General features: G+C 37.1%; 1 protein-coding gene across 3 annotated transcripts in view; it reads right to left on the bottom strand.

The window, feature by feature from the left end:
* Window positions 1–20,206, bottom strand: part of LOC114652119 (coiled-coil domain-containing protein 158-like) — a 109,119-nt gene that overhangs the window by 18,086 nt on the left and 70,827 nt on the right. For 2 of the 3 annotated variants that reach the window (XM_028802319.2, XM_028802322.2), the window contains 10 exons: window positions 14,484–14,924; window positions 12,034–12,202; window positions 11,039–11,191; window positions 9,833–9,945; window positions 6,550–6,708; window positions 3,137–3,229; window positions 2,455–2,568; window positions 1,705–1,853; window positions 760–828; window positions 382–449 (listed from right to left, as the gene is read on the bottom strand). In XM_028802319.2, the coding sequence (XP_028658152.2) occupies window positions 382–449; window positions 760–828; window positions 1,705–1,853; window positions 2,455–2,568; window positions 3,137–3,229; window positions 6,550–6,708; window positions 9,833–9,945; window positions 11,039–11,191; window positions 12,034–12,202; window positions 14,484–14,924 (1,528 nt within the window). The remainder of the gene's footprint in view (window positions 1–381; window positions 450–759; window positions 829–1,704; window positions 1,854–2,454; window positions 2,569–3,136; window positions 3,230–6,549; window positions 6,709–9,832; window positions 9,946–11,038; window positions 11,192–12,033; window positions 12,203–14,483; window positions 14,925–20,206) is intronic. The other variant, XM_028802323.2, reaches the window with a different exon arrangement.

Consider the following 20,206-nt stretch of genomic DNA (forward strand, 5'->3'; position numbering starts at 1 on the left):
CCGACCGCATCTCCTTAGCATGCGTTCAGCCAACCCCCAAATTCACAACATGAGCAGCAAATATTGTTTTTACAAAGGTTTTAAAGTAAAAGTGAAAATAATGCATATGTAACAATTCCTATGAAAATAACAGTCACTTTAAATTGTTTATCCGGTAAACCAAACCCGGGGGTGGGCGAGCAAAACAAGCAGGGGGTGGAGCCCCCTAATAATTTGAATAAAATGTAATACAATTTTTTCTCTTTCTAAACCCATTTCTCCTGTTTAATGTCTCAAGATCCTAATCCAAAAACAGCAGGTACTAGGCAGCCCTTGAAGAGTCACTTATTAGATTTAAGCTCATTGTAACTAGTATATTACACTGTATATAGAATAGCTCACCCCTGTTAGTGTGTGATGGATTTATGGGTTCAACTTCCAGGTCTCTTGTATGTAAAGTAGAAATATCCCTGTAGAGAGTAAATTAAGAAACAAAGCTGATACCGATGTAACATTTATAGGATTTGCACAGTTAGCAGAAGATTATAATTGACCAAGCAGAAACTTCAACAAAGCTGAGCACACATATAACAGACAAATATTTCTTTAAAACCTGTTTATTTTTTCTACTTCTCTAGCTTTCATAAAGTGGGAAAGTAATTTTCAGAAGTCAACATCCTATTTTGCAACAGTATCAAGCTTTACTTATCTTTAATTGATATTTATTGATATACTGCATCATTTTTTTGTTTTTTTAACTGACCACAGTAAACATCTTACCCGGTATTAAAGGTTTCGATTTTCTGCATACTGTTTCGTCCAACTGAAAGATCTGTTCCTATATTTTGTCTGCAAAACATTTGAAATACTGAAATGCATATGTATACGTTAAACGTATGATAAGACATGCTATGGTCTTCTCATATCCAGCTTTCAAATACCTTAAAGGGAAATTCTTCAGACAAAAGATCAGATATTACCCAAGCAATGCAATGATAAATCCTTAAAATAAAATCAAGTAATTTACCTAACATGCCATTCTATTTTCTGTACATTTATACTTCAGCACATATTTTGTATCTTTAATGATACACTACACAAAAAATAAAGCCAAACTAAAGAGTTTGTATTTTTATTTTCAGACAATAGCATCTAACTCAGGGAATTCATTTTAACCAAAATACAGAATTTACAGTAATTTAATTTATACCCATTAAAACTACTATGTGTTGTGCTTTTAAATAGTTTACCAAAACAAAGTGCATTTTACTCCGACAGATACAGAGTTATTATTGATATATCGGATTTTGCCTAAAGACCTCTTAACACGTAGAAAGTCTCCATAAATAGTACTGTGCATCTAACAATTTGGCCTGAAAAGGAGAATCTAAAATTTACATATGTGCCTGATCATTGCCAATTCCCATCTAATCATTGAATACACATGATTGGCAAATCATGCATTGCCTGCGCATGAGGTACTTCATCAGCCACTTTTAAGTTAGAGGTTAACGCAAGTTAATAGTTACAGTTAACACAAGACTCCATTCTCAATTGGAATCTATCACAGCAACTCTGCGTGCAAAACAGGAACCAACCCTGACTCATGTCCAATCCATTGCCAGGCTCACAGATATTATATCATATTATAGTGTAATTTATACACATTCAGGTACTTGCAGGTTGGATGCAAATAAGCTCCAAAGTTAAATTTAAAAATCTTACAAGACACACGGTTTTTCTGCCATTTTCTGGACTTCATAAACATCTGTAGTAGGGCTGGAGTTGGCAGGGATGTAAAGGTTCTTTTGATTTCCAAGCTGTTGTTCACTAAAACGTTTTTTGTTGTCTTCCTGCTGAATTTCAGGTTTTAACTACAGAAAAGGTGGAAACATAAATAATTTAAGAAAATCTACTCTGAAAAAGATACCTGCCCAGACAGAAGACACAAAAAATAATGCAAACTTTTATATTCTCTTATAATATTTTTTCACATAACAACTGCACTACTGTGCAAGCATTTATAAAAGTATATAGTAAAAACGGGGTCGGTTCAGGTTGGATGGTTGGGAGACAAAGTCAGAGAGGCAAGACTACGTTGGTTTGGACATGTGCAGAGGAGTGATACTGGGTATATTGGGAGAAGGATGCTAAGGATAGAGCTGCCAGGGAAGATGAAAAGAGGAAGTTTTTGGATGTGGTGAGAGAGGACATGCAGGTGATGGGTGTAACAGAGCAAGATGCAGAGGACAGGAAGATATGGAAGAAGATGACCCGCTGTGGCAACCCCTAACGGGAGCAGCCGAAAGAAGAAGAAGTGATAGTAAAAATGTAACAGATAATAAGGAAGGGTAATAACAGATATTTAGGAAGAAACTTAAAGATAAACAGCAGTGTAATAAGCAATATATTCATATCAATAGAAACCAACCATGGCAGAAAAGTTGAAAATTACATTTCTTGGTTAACACTCACAGCAAAGAGATGAATTGCTGCTTTTTGGATATTTGACGAGTTATAGTTAGAAACAGGGTAAAGCTGTGTCCTTGGCTGTTGTTCAGCTAAACTATAGGCTGGACCATGAAGCTCCTTTAAAAACACAAGGAATTATTATTAAATACTGTAACTAAATAATACAGTAAAATACAGAACTAAAATAATTAGCATAGCTCTAAAATTTAAAAAACTATCAGGTATTTTCCTATTGAAATTACCAGTGTATATGTTATTACTTGCATGGCTCCAATGACTGGTGCCCATAATCAAGTGATCAAAGAACAGGGGTAAGGAATACGTTATAATATTAAGTACACTGTTAATTGTACATCTGCATTCCCCAACCTAATGTATGTGCCATGTGCACTGAAAATGAGTAAAAGCACAAAAATATATCATGTATGATATTGTCATCTATTATCTGTTAAGAGACACATAAAACATGCTTCATGTTCGTTGTTGTGTACTTATATTTTATGCCTTATTGTTTCCATAAGCAGATTTACTGTATTAGTCAGACAGTACTTACTAAATTTTATAAAATATTTATCCTTTTAGTATGCTGCTGAATTATTTTATCTCCCTGTAATATGTTGTATTTAACATATATTTATTCAAAATACAATTAAAAACATGAAAAATGTTTAAATATAATCTCTACCCGAGCATCCAAAGCATTCTGTAGTTTCAGATATACAAGTTCTTGTTCTTGCTGTTGGATAACTCTTTGGCATTCAGAAAGCTGCTCAGAGGTCTATTGGAAAGAAAAAATAAATAAACAAAAAAGTAAAAAGGATTTAAAGTGCCATATCAAATGACACATTAAGCAGTTAAGAGTTATGCAGATATAGTGAAAGTCTTCATCCATCCATCTTTCTAACTTGGTTATCTAGGGCAGAATCATGGGGCAGATGGAGCAAATCACAGCAATCATTTGATGCAGAATACCTGGACAGTGTGCCAGTCCATTGCAAGGAGAACATACACAACAACACCAATTCACCTAACCTGCATGGCCTTTGGGAAGCAACCCGAACACCTGGAGGAAATGCACTTGGACACAGGGAGACAATACACATTCCATACACGGAACCGCTAGGACACAAACCCTGCTGTTCCTACTACTAGGCAGCTGTACTACCATTGCACTGTCCCTAAAAGACATCTGTGATGCTGAAACATTCATTTTTCATTAAACATTGGGTGTAAAGTAGAAGCCAAACTTAATGATGTGCCAGATCATCAGAAGGATTAGTGTCTCTCTCTCTCTCTCTCACACACACACACACACAGAAACTCATTTATATTAGAAAAATCCACATCGGAAACTGAGCAAAATTACAGAGATGTTGTATATAAGTTTCATTCATAAACAAACAAACTCTGAAGCAATGTGTTTGGTATTATTTCATTAATAACTGTCTAACAAGGGAGCCAAGTGACTGATTTAGTATGCTTTAATTTTTCCAATTAAAACATCACTAACAAAATTAGGATTAAAGAATATAAAAATGAACAAAACTAATTTAAGAAAAGGGCACAAGAAAAACTGCTAAAATATACAACATATTTAAACTAGACAACATAAAACAAGGTGGTTTCCTTACAAACAAGCACCATCATTGTGGTGGTAAGGCACTCTTTTATAAACTACTTTTGTAATACCATATATTAAAAATGGTAGCTCATTAATGACTTTGGAGTAAGGTTATGTATAGGGCAGTCCATTACTTTTTCATAACCTCTCTTCTCACTATTTTTGTGTGCCAATTGTCTAACAAGTTGCATATGAAGTCAAATTTTCCATTTTCACATTTAAGAGATATAAAGTATTAGCATTTGTAAATGAGTGCAAGCAGATGATTTTAGGGAGGCTATCAGGAAATAATATCATCAACTTTTAAACTTTTTTAGAGGAGGTTAAGAAGTAAGGCTTTATAAGGTTGAAAACAGAACACTTTAAATGAATGCAAAACAAAATACCAACAGATTATAAAGGGATTCCCAACTAAAAACAATCCTTGATATTATTATACTGCATTATATTTAAATCAGCAAATGTGTATTTCTGTTTTAGATGGCTGTATAGAAAAAACAATGAAGTTAAAATGTATTTATCTAAAGCACTACCCATCCATCACCTACTCAGTGTTGTAATCCAAACTTTTAATTTTCTATTGGGCAAATTTGTTAAGAATCTAAATGTCTTTATATATATTCCAAAACAGTAAGAAATCTAGTATGTAGGAGGTATATATTTTTGAGACTGCATGAACATATGTGAATTTAGCTCTTTGCTAATGTTTTCAAATACCTTCTTCCAGCTTCTAGTCAAAATGTGCAGATTGCACCCCTGACCTTGAGATAGTCTGCGTTGACTAAGTTTTAAGTATGCTTTGTGAAAATACTTATTCCTTAAATTTTGTTATTCAGCCCTGAACAGCTACAGTGACTAAAACAAATCTTTTAACAGATTTCTACTCTTTATTGAACTTCAGCTTAATTACTGTTTTTACTGTTCTATGTCTGTAGCATGGCAATCTATTTTCATTTTGTCAATAGAAATTTAACTACCGATATTTTATTGAGAATGAATTACTGAATACATCATATTTACATATAACTACATACTTTTTATCTAAAATACAACACTTCCTCATTTACTAGTATATTTAGTTTGTGTTTTCACATGTAGAATTGATAGACATGTTCAGTTCTTGTCCCAGTCACTGTCTGTGTGGAATCTGCATAGCTTACTGGTATCCATGCAGGCATTATCTGGGTGCTCTAGTTTCCTCACATAATTAACAGACGTGAAAGTTACTATGAGTTAAAGAATGATGACTGAATTTTAATTTGTTCAATATAATGAATGCTGCAGAAGTATGTTTTAGTCTTCAAAGAGTAATGGATAAAGCTGTTCAGGAGATGGATGGATGAATATACAGTAATCCCTCGCTATATCGCGCTTCGCCTTTCGCGGCTTCACTCCATCGCGGATTTTATATGTAAGCATATTTAAATATATATCGCGGATTTTTCGCTGCTTCGCGGGTTTCTGCGGACAATGGGTCTTTTAATTTCTGGTACATGCTTCCTCAGTTGGTTTGCCCAGTTGATTTCATACAAGGGACGCTATTGGCAGATGGCTGAGAAGCTACCCAGCTTACATTTCTCTTTCTCTTGCACTGACTTTCTCTGATCCTGACGTAGGGGGATTGAGCAGGGGGGCTGTTCGCACACCTAGATGATACGGACGCTAGTCTAAAAATGCTGAAAGATTATCTTCACGTTGCTATCTTTTGTGCAGCTGCTTCCTGAAACGACATGTTGCACGGTGCTTCGCATACTTAAAAGCTCGAAGGGCACGTATTGATTTTTGCTTGCTTGTTTTTCTCTGTCTCTCTCTCTCTTTCTGTGCTCTTGACGGAGGGGGTGTGAGCTGCCGCCTTCAACAGCTTTGTGCCGCGGTGCTTCGCATACTTAAAAGCCAAACAGCCCTATTGATTTTCCTCTGCCTTTATGACAGTCTCTGCTCCTGACTCCTTTGAAGAGGAAGATATGTTTGCATTCTTTTAATTGTGAGACGGAACTGTCATCTCTGTCTTGTCATGGAGCACAGTTTAAACTTTTGAAAAAGAGACAAATGTTTGTTTGCAGTGTTTGAATAACGTTCCTGTCTCTCTACAACCTCCTGTGTTTCTGCGCAAATCTGTGACCCAAGCATGACAATATAAAAATAACCATATAAACATATGGTTTCTACTACGCGGATTTTCTTATTTCGCGGGTGGCTCTGGAACGCAACCCCCGCGATGAGGAGGGATTACTGTAATACCATATTGCAATACTTGTCTAATAAAATATCTAACTACTTTACATAAACACAAGGACATTGATAGTTCAAGTGTATATCTTTGGACTATGAAAAAAAATAGAGTTCGCAACAACAAACTCCTAGTATGGGAATGGCATGTCCATTCTCCATTTATGGATAAATTATTCAAAAATTAATTAGTTTATTCCGAGGTAACAATTAACACTGATATTAATGAAGAATCCTTTTTAAGATACCTTTTTTAGTGCAGTTTCTAGTTTCCCTGTTTTTTCAGTCAGATCTCCTTCAAGATTATGGAGATTGCTTATTTCCTTTGTTAATGTGGCCCTTTCTGCCACAACAGTAGCAAGTTCTTCACACAATCTGATATTTTCTTCCTTGAGATACTTTTTCTCCTAAATAAAACAAAGAAATTCCGCTCTAATAGCAGTATATTTTCATATCAACATTTTTATTAACTGGTAATTAATACTGCATATTAACAGCCACCAATTATTTTGCTCCAAGTTTTCTTTAAACACTGATCTGCAGAGTTGCCATGTAATTTCTGAGAAACATTGCCTGTTCCAATTCAGTATTTTTGGTCCCCTTTCGTTGCGGGTAAGAACACTTTTTACATGTGATCTGCAATGAGAAGTCAAGCAAAATGACACCCTTTACTGGCTAACTAAAAAGATTACAAATATGCAAGCTTCTTGTATAAAGAAGGGGCCTGAGTTGCCACGAAAGTTTGCATATTGTGACTTGTTCAGTTAGCCAATAAAAGGTGTCATTTTGCTTAACTTCTCATTGCATCCATAATGGCTAACATGGCACAACACTCAGCTATTACATGTGATCTGCAAAACGTCACTGGAAGAAAGAACTACAATTAAAAATTATCAAAAAAGGGTGCTATTGATTTAAATTAAAATACAGCACAGTTGTTCGGTGGATGACTTTGGGAATACTCCTTTAGAATTTCACTGGTAGGGTACATAAGATATACACTTCACAACTGAAAAATGTGTTAAGATTACTAAAATACATTTTAGTACTAAGAAGGATGGGCATTTCACAGGCTGAATTTTAGCAGACTGAGGAACAGTTTTCAACTAATAAACTGCCAAAAATTTGGATGTAAGGATCTGGGTGTAAGAAACAATGTGCCTATTTATATAAGAAGAATGAATGCTGCTCGTGAAAAAGCACAAAGTTGGGCACCAGTCTTTCAATGGATACAATGACTAACAATGAACTAGAGGTCTGCGGTCCCCACAGGACCCAACACAAAGTTTTGCAGTGTAGGATCAAATTTAAGATTTGTGAACAAACACAGGTAGTTAGACTTTAATCACATAGTGAGAAGCAAGCTGTTAAGAGGGTAGATGAACCTTTTAGAAACTTGCTTCTTGAAAAGTAAATCAATTTAAACTATTTGTATATGTATATATTGGAACACTGCAACAATTTAGCCAAGACCAAGCCATTTAGTCCATCAAACCTCACAAATCCTACCCAAAATAAAATTAAGCCAAATATGAAACACTGTAAAGTCCTACAGTCTACCAACCTATTTGGTAAATTATTGTGTGAAACATTTCTGCAAAATTTACCCATAACTAGATTCCACCTGTGTTCTCGTGTAAGAACTTATGTTAAAATCACAGCTGGGATCCACTGAACTAATTCCTTTTATAACTTCTATTATGTCATCTCTTCATCTCTGTTTGTTCAAACTGAAAAAGTTCAACTCCTTCAATCTTTTCTCATAGCTCGCAACTTGTATGCCTGGAATTAGCCTAGTCACTGTTCTCTGGACCTGTTCTGGTGCTGCTGTCTTGTTTGTAGTCTGGAAACCTGTACTCCAGTTGAAGCCTCAGCAGAGAGTTATATACATTACTTAGATCCTTATAGTTATTACTTTATTTAGATAGCAAATTAATTATTATATTACTTAGTTATTATATTACTTATGATAATAATTCAGTGGAAAGTTTGAACATATCAAAACTTTTCCAAAAAAATAAATATAAAAAACATAAGTCACTGAGAAGTTGGTAAACTCCATATTAAGTGGATTTAAATGTTCAGAGTAAGAGAGTAAATGAAGAAATTGTGTCACTAAACATTGATGCATCAATAGTTTTATCTCAGTCATTTTGGCAAACTAAGCATGTAATGCAGTAGTTTGCATCTAAAATACTGCAGTTGAATGATATACCACACATTTAGAGAGACTGCATTTATAGCTTAAGAATCACCTTCTTTGATTTGTACTTCATACAGTGTGGTACATAAGCAAATAAGAGAGAGTGACAAATCAAGTATAGCTCCTAGGTTCCTCTCAAAAAGTATGCTTTCAAGTTTCAGACCCCCTCATTGTGAATTAAAATCTGACATTTTTACTTCCTACCAGTAATACTTTACATTTACTTACATCGTCATCTGCCATTCCACCTAGTTTGGTATCATCTGAAAGCTTATCCAATTTGATATGTATATTTTTATTCAGATTTATACACATGTGTATATACTGTATAAAAACAGCAGCCTCAACACTGATCCCTGAGGAACACCCCTTTTAACCTCACCTAATTTTCATGAAGTTCCTTGTACCAAAACCCTTTGTTTCCTGTGTTTAAGCCAATTCTGGACCCATCTACACACTGCACTTTGAACTCCTGCTCTTTTAGTTTGAGGCCTAGCCTCACATATGGTACTTACCAAAAGCTTTCTGAAAGTCAAGATAAATAATATCATATTACACATGTTGACTTTTTACTAATACACCAGTTACTGCCATTTGACGCTTATTCTGTTCCTTTATCTGCCCATAATGCACGTTAAGTTCTCTGGACTATAGTTACTTGGGGCAAGCTGATCACCGTTTTAATATAATGGGAGAATTATTTGTTAGATTTTAAATAAGTGTGAGCGAGTTTTCAAATGAAAAATGGATTATGATGCATATGCATAGCGGTTTGTAAAAGCAGATGTATCATAGTAATTAGTGGCTAGACTTTTTTTTTTGTAGATTCTGCTTTTTTAAGAATTTAACAATGCACTTAGGCTACATGTCACATTCATGTGCCTTTTAAAGGGAAAAACTGGAATTTGGTTGGGAGTGATATGTAAATATTACTGGAGTGGAAGAAAGAAGGCAGAAATGTGTGGAAATGAGATGGAACTTTGTCAGGACTGAAAAATTGGCACTGCACTGATCTCTGTATTGAACCAAAAGTCATCAATAAACCTAACAAGGACATCACTATTATATGAGAGGAAACCAGAATACCCAGAGAAAAGACATGCAGACATAAGGAGAAAGTGTAAACTCAAACAACACTGTAACAGCACTGGGAATTAACCCCAGGTCCTAGAATGTGTGAGACAATAACATTCAACATTATGTCGCCTCCACTGGAAACTGATTTTTAATTTTATTATTCAATATAAGTGAATAAATGAGAGGATGTTAAAGTAAACTTTGTAATTTAATTTGGTGCTCAGGCAGAATGAGAGAAATGTCAATCTTACCGAGGAATAACTTTTAACACTTTCCTCCAGAAAGTTAACACGGCTTTGCAGTGCATCAATCTTGCCACGTTTAGATGTTATCTGCCTCTGCATTCCCATCGCAACTTTTATTGCTGTCAAGATATAAATGCAATACTGAAAAAAACAACTTATATGAAGTTAATGAGCAAATACAATGAAATTTGCCTTCAGAAAATAAAGGTGGGAATTTAGATATTATTGCAATACCCTAAGTAAAGCCCTAAGGTTTTTCTGAGTAAGAAAAGGCTAAACATTCAAAATCAAGGACAACAAAAATATGACCACAGAATTACCTAAAAATATGCAAAGGCTTTAGATAACAGTGAAAAGTACAAAAACATTTATTTATATATAAAAATATATTTGTAGTTTTTATCAACTATCATCCTTAGCATAAAGACTTATTTAAATTTATATTCATGATTGAAACAAGGAATTATTGTTCCCATTACATTATTTTTAATTTTTGATGTTCAATATGTATTCATATACCAATGCAATTTTATTACTGCTTCATGTTATATTTCATATTAAATCCCAATCAAAACAGTGAAATACTATAGACAGGAATCAATAGTGAATCCCACCTTAGTATGTTTATGCAGACAGACTAGTATGCAAAAAAGCAAGCATAAAAAAGAAACCTATATTCAGATGACCATAAATAAGAGTTGTCTCTGCTTGTATTATACTAATTTTAAAACTTTACTGGCATAACTAAAGACTACATTCCCATCCATTATCCAACCCGCTATATCCTAACTACAGGGTCACGGGAGTCTGCTTGAGCCAATCCCAGCCAACACAGGGCATAAGGCAGGAAACAAACCCTGGGCAGGGCATCAGCCCACTGCAGGGCAGGCGCACACACACACACACACACACACCAAGCACACACTAAGGACAATTTAGAATCGCCACTGCACCTAACCTGCATGTCTTTGGACTGTGGGAGGAAACCGGAGCACCCGGTGGAAACCCATGCAGACACGGGGAGAATATGCAAATTCCATGCTGGGAGGACCCAGGAAACGAACCCAGGTCTCCGAACTGCGAGGGAGCAGCACTACCCACTGCACCACCGTGCCGCCCCAGACTACATTCCTATTAGATACATATTCTTCTTTCTTCACTGTTCTTCTTTGACAAGCTGCCCTTTCCATTTTTGTTAGTCTCATACTATACCATGACCATCAGTTCTCTGAAGGCTCTTCAAAGTGGTTCTGGTTTGCTCCAGTTCATCCTTCGTTATTGTTAGCTGTGAATTCAGCTTAGCCTCCAACTTTTCCATCTCCTCGCATTTACTGAAATGCTTTTTCTTCAGGTCTCCCATTTCCTCTACAAAACCATTCAATATTCAATTAAGTACAGCACTATGTCCATTAAGTCTCTGAATATAAAAACATCAGAATTAAGAAAATTTAATGATGGTCACTCATATTATCCATTTATCTGTTCTTTTACAGGACCCTTTTATTCCACTACAAGGTAGAAAGCAACCCTTATCAAGGTGCCAGTTTATCACAAAGTACATTCATTTTCACACTTCCACTAACTTACATCAGGCCAATTTAGAATTACCAGCCTAAGTAAGTTGGTTGTTTTTTAAGTGGAAGGAATCCCAGAGAAAACACAAGATGATCATGCACACTCCACGATATATATATGTAATAAATGAGATGACTGTGAATTCCAGGGGCAACAGTGCCAAACGGACCATTGCGGCCCAACATAAACTGAGAAAAATTAAGTACTTGGTAGATTAATCACTATGTGACATTTAGCAAAAGAGTAAAATATGTCAGTCAGATGTTCCATGAACATGTACTGTGCCTAAAAATAATAATACTTAACCTTCAATGCAGTGCTAACTATATGTGAAAACAAAGTAGGGAATTGAATAGTACACATGGCCAAAAGCAGACATAATGCCACTGTGAATGCCTTTTTTAAATTTCCACAAAGAGAAGCTTATTTTTTCCATGTACAGCTCAAATAAAGTTGTCAGGGAGATTGGCAACACCTAATTGCCCTGATTTAAGTTTATGGCAGGATTGTGTCTTTCGCAAAGATATATTCTACACACACATAGTGTAACACAAAGGAAGGGTCCTTCAAATAGAGGGGAAAAAAGGGAAAGCCCTCTTATCTTTGAAACTGCAAAGATGCTAAGATGATACCTGTTATTTTTGCCATCTGATTTTGTTGAGCTTCAAGCTTTGTTTCAAGTTGATTTTTCTCCAAGGTGAGCTCTTTGATAATATTCGTTTTCTCAGAATTTGATTCCATCAGATCCGTCTTCACTGACTCAATTTCTTTAAGTCTGTCATTTAAGTTTTTCTTTGTTATCTATGCCAAATAACAACAAGAAAAAGTACTTCATAACGCTGTAGTTCAGAATATATCTCCATTTCCCTACTCAACTTTGTTAAATAAACATGCTGGATAATTGTGTATTATAAATGAAAGGATGGTTATACAATCATAATATTTTTAATGTGATTAACCAAAATATAAGCATAGTATTCGGCATGAAGTATATTTGGGGGTGAGGTAGTGAAACTCTGTGCCTCATAAATAGATGAAATGTTCATAAACACAGTACAAAAACTCCAAAAGAAGATGTTATCCAGCATCCTTACTAAATATAATTTGGAAAGTGGACATACATAATTAATAATTACATATTATTACGGAATGCGGCTTTGGTGGTTGCTGAGGCAAAAACTCGGGCGTGGGAGGAGTTTGGGGAGGCCATGGAGAACGACTTTCGGACGGCTTCGAGGAGATTCTGGTCTACCATCCGGCGTCTCAGGAAGGGGAAGCAGTGCAGTGTCAACACTGTATATGGTGGGGATGGTGCGCTGCTGACCTCGACTCGGGATGTTGTGGGTCGGTGGGGGGAGTACTTCGAAGACCTCCTCAATCCCATTAACATGCCTTCCAATGAGGAAGCAGAGCCTGGGGACTCGGAGGTGGGCTCCCCCATCTCTGGGACTGAGGTCACCGAGGTGGTCAAAAAACTCCTTGGTGGCAGGGCCCCGGGGGTGGATGAGATACGCCCGGAGTTCCTCAAGGCTCTGGATGTTGTAGGACTGTCTTGGTTGACACGCCTCTGCAACATCGCATGGACATCAGGGACAGTGCCTCTGGATTGGCAGACTGGGGTGGTAGTCCCCCTCTTTAAGAAGGGGGATCGGAGGGTGTGTTCCAACTACAGAGGGATCACACTCCTCAGCCTCCCTGGAAAAGTCTATTCAGGGGTCCTGGAGAGGAGGATCCGTCGGATAGTCGAGCCTCGGATTCAGGAGGAACAGTGTGGTTTTCGTCCTGGTCGCGGAACAGTGGACCAGCTCTATACCCTTAGCAGGGCCCTGGAGGGTGCATGGGAGTTTGCCCAACCAGTCTACATGTGTTTTGTGGACTTGGAAAAGGCATTCGACCGTGTCCCTCGGGGAATCCTGTGGGGGGTACTCCGAGAGTATGGGGTACCGGCCCCCGTGATAAGGGCTGTTCGGTCCCTGTACGATCGGTGCCAGAGCTTGGTCCGCATTGCCGGCAGTAAGTTGAACCCATTTCCAGTGAGAGTTGGACTCCGCCAGGGCTGCCCTTTGTCACCGATTCTGTTCATAACTTTTATGGACAGAATTTCTAGGCGCAGCCAGGGCGTTGAGGGGGTCCGGTTTGGTGGGCTCAGGATTGGGTCACTGCTTTTTGCAGATGATTTTGTCCTGTTTGCTTCATCAGGCCGTGATCTTCAGCTCTCTCTGGATCGGTTCGCAGCCGAGTGTGAAGCGACGGGGATGAGAATCAGCACCTCCAAATCTGAGACCATGGTCCTCAGCCGGAAAAGGGTGGAGTGCCCGCTCAGGGTTGGTAGCGAGATCCTGCCCCAAGTGGAGGAGTTCAAGTATCTCGGGGTCTTGTTCACGAGTGAGGGAAGAATGGAGCGTGAGATCGACAGGCGGATCGGTGCGGCATCCGCAGTAATGCGGGCGCTGCATCGGTCTGTTGTGGTGAAAAAGGAGCTGAGCCGCAAGGCGAAACTCTCAATTTACCAGTCGATCTATGTTCCTACCCTCACCTATGGTCATGAGCTATGGGTAGTGACCGAAAGAACGAGATCGCGAATACAAGCAGCTGAAATGAGTTTCCTCCGCAGGGTGTCTGGGCTTTCCCTTAAAGATAGGGTGAGAAGCTCAGTCATCCGGGAGGGGCTCAGAGTAGAGCCACTGCTCCTCCGCATCGAAAGGAGTCAGATGAGGTGGCTCGGGCATCTGATCAGGAAGCCTCCTGGACGCCTCCCTGGTGAGGTGTTCCGGGCACGTCTAACCGGGAGGAGGCCCCGGGGAAGACCCAGGACACGTTGGAAGGACTATGTCTCTCGACTGGCCTGGGAACGCCTTGGGATTCTCCCGGAAGAGCTAGAAGAAGTGGCCGGGGAGAGGGAAGTCTGGGCATCTCTGCGCAAGCTGCTGCCCCCGCGACCCGACCTCGGATAAGCGGGAGACAATGGATGGATAGATGGACATATTATTACTTTCTAATTTCTAATCTAATTGCAGATGGACCATTTGGCATAGGAAACTAATAAGAGTTATTAAATAAATTACATGCTTATAAAGCCAACCTTTAGATGTTGAACCTCTTGTTTCATTTCTCCTATATCCTTCAGAAGCTGTGTCTTCTCATTTTGTGTAGCTTCATTGTTGCGACTATGCTGCCCTGCAATAAGAGCAACATTTTCAACCTGCTGTTGCAATATCTTAATCTTTTGCTCATTTTCTGCAAGTTTGAGCTTTGCAGCATTTTCCTCGGCAATGTGTTGCCCTAGTTCGACTTCTTTTGTACATAGTTCTTGGTTCTTTGAATCCAGAAGTTGATAGATATTTTGTTTTTCTGTGATTAATTCCTGGAAATCTTTTTCTTTTTCCTCCAGACAAGTATGAAGATGTGCCACATTTTTCTGTATATCTTTAAAGCTCTTCAGCTCTTCCATGACTACATCTAGCTGGTTCTCTAGAGACAGTATTTTGTCAAGTGCGTCTTTCTCCCTTTGTCCAGCTACAAGCTGTATAAAATACACAGAGCAAAATCTCAGTCAGATTTGTAACATTACATACAGTAGGTTCAAACTGTAAAGTAAATTTCTTCTAGTATGAATATAGAGGGTTGCCAAAAGTGAATTATGACTAGGTACCCTTCTACTTAGTCTGAACATCCTGGGTCATGAAACTAAAACCCAAATGGTTTTCAGGTACATTGATTTAGTCTATCTTAACTTATAAAATGTGAAGGAATAACGAACAAGCCAAAATGATTTTAGAGATGGGCTTTCTACAAGGTCTACTATTGAGCTTAAAAGGCCCAACTGCACTAAACGCTTGCAAGTAAACACTGACAGTGTGTAGGGAAAAATCTTATACAGCATTTCTCCAGGGCCAATTAATTAAGCAATAAGTGATATTATTTGTAATGTGTTCATGAAACTATCACCGATGGTATTCAGTGTTAAGTATTAAGCAATTAAAATACCAACAAAATAAAAAAAAATGCATTTTCAGAAACCAGCAGCATTATGCATGTTTATAAAAGGCATTTGCTAAAATATAATTGTGTTTAGCCTGTTTAGATCATGATGTAGTTACATTTGTAAATTAAAATATTATCGTGTGAAGACAATTTTGTTCAATGCAGTGAGGCAGATGTATTCTGGAAAAAACTATCACAACCAGACTCAAAAGCAAGCAACTCCATTTGGGACACATTATTGGAAAAATTCATAAAAACATCCCAATAAGAAAAGCACATCAGCATGTAAACAGGCTCATAACACAGAAAACTGCAGGCAAATTGGCTATAAATAGCCAATTAGAAAGTGGACTGACCAATAAAGAAATGTCCCACGTGGAGCCAAGCTGCATGCACTAGGTCACTGTGAAGAACAGTCACTGCGGAGTCGAACCTGGCTTAAAACTGGCCTGTTGAAGAGCTCTTCACTCTTCTCTTCTGACTCTTTTTGAACTCTCCAAGTTTATGCTGTGTCCAGCCTCCCCGAATTGATCGTGCCCCCTCCTGAACAGCTAAGGCCTACGAGACCTAGCACCACGAACAAATAACTGAAACCAAGTCAGAGCCAAATGACTTGTATTAATTGTGGAAAAGCTCAGATGGCAACACACCTACAGTACAAGACTTTGAGAAAGTCATTGCAATCAGTAATATTGCTCACAATACTCAATTATAAAACATAAAGAGGCAGTGTCACTTCGTTGTTGTAAGAGCACAAAAAATGGTACAATTAAGATCCCAGCCAGGCAGCAGCAACATAAGAACCTAGCTACAAAATAAAAAGTTTTGACTCTTAGCTACTAGCCTTCACCTATTTCCCAAAACCCTAAATGTTGCTTCTAATCTTTTGCATAGAATTAATTTTCACTCATTTTTCTTTATTAATGCTATGCATATTTCTTGCCACCCTGAATCAGATTAAGTTGGAAAGTTATATATGTTAATGTTTTAAATCAATGTCCTCTACGTGCTACAATGGTCAAAATGTTTTTGTTAAATTGATTAATGTATGTTATAGATAGACTGTTTTTAATGAAAAGGGTGATATTTGTTTAAAATTCTTCTAGTCTATTGATTCCTGTGTGGTGTGTGATAAATTAAACACATTTTATCTATTACTTTCAATTTCATTATTTTTCACATTTGGTATTGGAGTGCATAAAGAACTGCTTCAGTTAAGTTTCTCAGTGCTACACAAGTTCAGATTTTCTGTGAAATTTTATTGCAACTACAAGACAAATATGGAAAAAAGTTGAAAAAATAAAATATTATACTGTGTGTGTGTTAGTATGCACCTACAAAAGTTAACCTACTGTTTTAGGAAGAATGAAAGGATGCCTTTTCTTGGTATGTTTCAGCTTAAATAAATTTGACTTGTATGTTTTAAGTCAAATCAAAAATGAAGTAGATTTGGCAAAATCAAAAACTGTATGATCTTGTCCCATTTCCTAAACAATATATGCAGAGTACCTGGCAAAAGTTTTTAGACTCTTTATAGGCTTTCGGATATTGCTTGATCATTCATGTTGTTTAAATCTGCATTTTTATGGTAAACTTGCATACTCCGTGAGGACAATTCTGAAGACGAAATGTGTTATTTGTTAGGAGATATCTAAAAGACAAAACATAAATGCTTTATTCATTAGCATTTGGTTGGGCTATGATTTGCAGCAATAAATACCTACATTTTGGGGTGGGGGTCTACCAGCTAATATTGCCTTTAATTATTATCTTTGTTCTGCAGTTGAGTTTGCAATTGAATCCAAAACTGGAATAAAATGTTTACATACTATATCTCATAGGTCTAAAAATTGTGGAAAAATGCAAAGGGTCTGAATGCCACGGAAATGACGGTCTCTTTCAAATGTAGCCTAAATACAGTCGCATTTCAACTGCCTTGAGTAGACAATCTTTCTCTTTAAAACAATCATTTATCAAAATCCTGCTACCAGCCATAATATCTAATGCTAAACAGCACCCTTTCCCCTCTGTATCCTGTATTAAAAATACCTTAGATCTTCCATTGCCTGCTTTTTTTTCTGACCTCAGAGCTCTCCAATATAATACTGAGTAAATGTTCATTGATTTTTGTTGTGGCTCTTGCTCCAAGGAAAGTTCATACTATGTCTATTTGTGAAGTAGATTCAGTCAGAATGTTGAAAAGCAGCTACTCGCTATGCCTCTCTCAACAGCTGCATGTGATATACACAATATTACATATTTACTTATTCTACCCTTATTTTCATCAGTGTCTTACCTAAACATCTTAATTTTTTTTTTACTTAAAAGCTTTCTTAAAATTCATGGAGTAGGTGAGAAGCTGACCAATGAACTCTAATAGTGTGACAAAAAAAATATGCATTCCTGATTATTTCTTATTCATTCATTTACTTTTACTCCACTCTTCCTAGTTAGGTTTGTGGTGGAAAAAATGTCAAGCCAAACAGACCAGCCAACTGTATCCCTAGTAACTTTTTCCTGCCTCTTCTGGGCAATTCTCAGGTGTTCAGGGGCCTGTCTACAGGTATACTTTATGTAGTCTGTGGGGCAGCACCTTTTACAAAATACTACAAATTCCACAAAACAAATATAAGCAAGACTGGCAAACTCCTATGACTCCTTAAATATTTAATTTAATTCAATTCAGTTTATTTTTGCATGTCCATTTATGGACAAAGTGATGTACCGGTTTTCCAGTATTAGGATGGAAAAGAAACCATAATGCATCTTAAACTACAATACAAGATAGTCCCTCTTAAGTACACTGTAGTACAAGTACACTAGCTTTCCCTGGGATGTTGAGGAGTAGATTCCTTGGTAACTAGAACACATCCTCTTGTCCCTCCTTTTTTTTTTTTTATTTGTTTATTAATTTTTATTGTAATCATTCCATACAAATAGATCAACTTATAACCAAACAAAATTGAAGACAAGTCAAACCCCACCCCTGAGAAGGAGAGCTTAGCCAAAGGAGAATTGCTTAGGGCTTTTAAATAAGGCAACAATAAACAAAAGAAAGGGAGAAATAAATATATAGGTAAATAAGAAATGGAGAAGGGAATTAAATGTGGTAATAGTTATTTCTCTTATCCTAAAATAATATTGATTAGAACCTGCCAGGTTTTGAAAAAAATTTATACAGATCCTCTAACTGAGAATTTGATTTTTTCCAATTTCAAATAATATAAAACATCGTTTTCCCACTGACTTATCAGAGGAGAGTTAGGATTCTTCCAATTTAACAAAATAAGTCTGCGTGCCAAAAGTGTAGTGAATGCAATCACAGTTTGCTTGTCCTTCTCCACTTCAAGTCCGTCTGGAAGAACACTGAACACAGCTGTTAATGGGTTAGGAGGAAATGTGACCCCAAGGCTGTCTGAAAGGCACTTAAACATTTTGGTACAAAATGATGTTAGCTTGGTGCAGGCCCAGAACATGTGACCCAGTGAGGCAGGAGCTTGGTTGCAACGTTCGCAGGTTGGATCTTGCCCTGGAACATTTGACAGTTTTAAGCGAGACCGATGAGCTTGATATATAATTTTTAGTTGAATAATTCTATGCTTTGCGCATATGGAGCTCGAGTGAATTCTCTGCTTTGCTACCTTCCACTCCTTTTCTGATATATTGATTAAGAGATCTTCTTCCCAATGTCCTCTTGGCTCTTTGAAAGGTAGGGACTCTAATAGGATTTTATATAGTTCGGAAATGGTGTTTAATTCCTCGAAATTGGGCAGTATTTTTTCCAGCATTGTGGAGGGTGCGTGTTGAGGAAAATCGGGCAATTTCTGTTTAACAAAATTTGTAATTTGAAGATAGTGAAAGAAATGTGTAGCTGGGAGGTTGAATTTTGAATGTAATTGTTCAAAAGATGCAAATATGTTGTCTATATAAAGATCTCTGAGCATTTTAATCCCAAAACTTTTCCAGGTATTAAAAACTAGATATGTTTGCGAAGGTTGAAAGAGGTGGTTCTCTTGCAGAGGTGCCACAGATAAAAGATTTTCCATCTTAAAATGCTTTCTAAGTTGGTTCCATATTCTGAGTGAGTAAAGCACAATTGGGTTATTAGTATATTTGCGATAACTTGCATTTATTGGAGAGCAGAGCAGGGAGTATAAAGAAGTACTACAGGATTTTACTTCTATTGCGGACCAAGCCTGTGTATGTTCATATATTTGTGTCCAGGTTTTTATGGCTTGTATGTTTGCTGCCCAGTAATAAAACTGAAAATTAGGTAAAGCCATGCCACCTTCTGCCTGAGGTCTTTGTAGGGTCGCTCTTCGGATTCGTGGGTGTTTTGAGTTCCAAATGAATGAGGTTATTGTTGAATCTAACTGTTTAAAAAACGATTTATTGATATATATTGGAATGTTTTGAAATAAAAAAAAGAAGTTTAGGAAGGATATTCATCTTAACAACGTTAATTCTTTCGGCTAGAGTGAGATGAAGGGTTGACCATGTATGCAAGTCTTGCTTAATTTTTTCCATACAGACGGCAAAATTTTGTTGATAAACAGCTTTATGTTTACTTGTGATATTTACCCCTAGGTATTTAAACTGATCTGCTATGGTAAAAGGTAGGGTGTCCAATCTAATATTTATATGCTTGTGAATTCACTGGAAAGAGTATACTTTTATTCAGATTAATTTTAAGACCAGATATCATTTGAAATTCTGTTAGTGCTGTTAAAACTGCAGGGACAGTGTTTTCTGGGTCTGATATATATAAAACCATATCATCTGCATATAGAGAAATTTTCTGTTCCAGTCCTTCTCTGACAA

Source organism: Erpetoichthys calabaricus, chromosome 5 (assembly GCF_900747795.2).
Source record: "Erpetoichthys calabaricus chromosome 5, fErpCal1.3, whole genome shotgun sequence".
Lineage (NCBI taxonomy): Eukaryota > Metazoa > Chordata > Cladistia > Polypteriformes > Polypteridae > Erpetoichthys > Erpetoichthys calabaricus.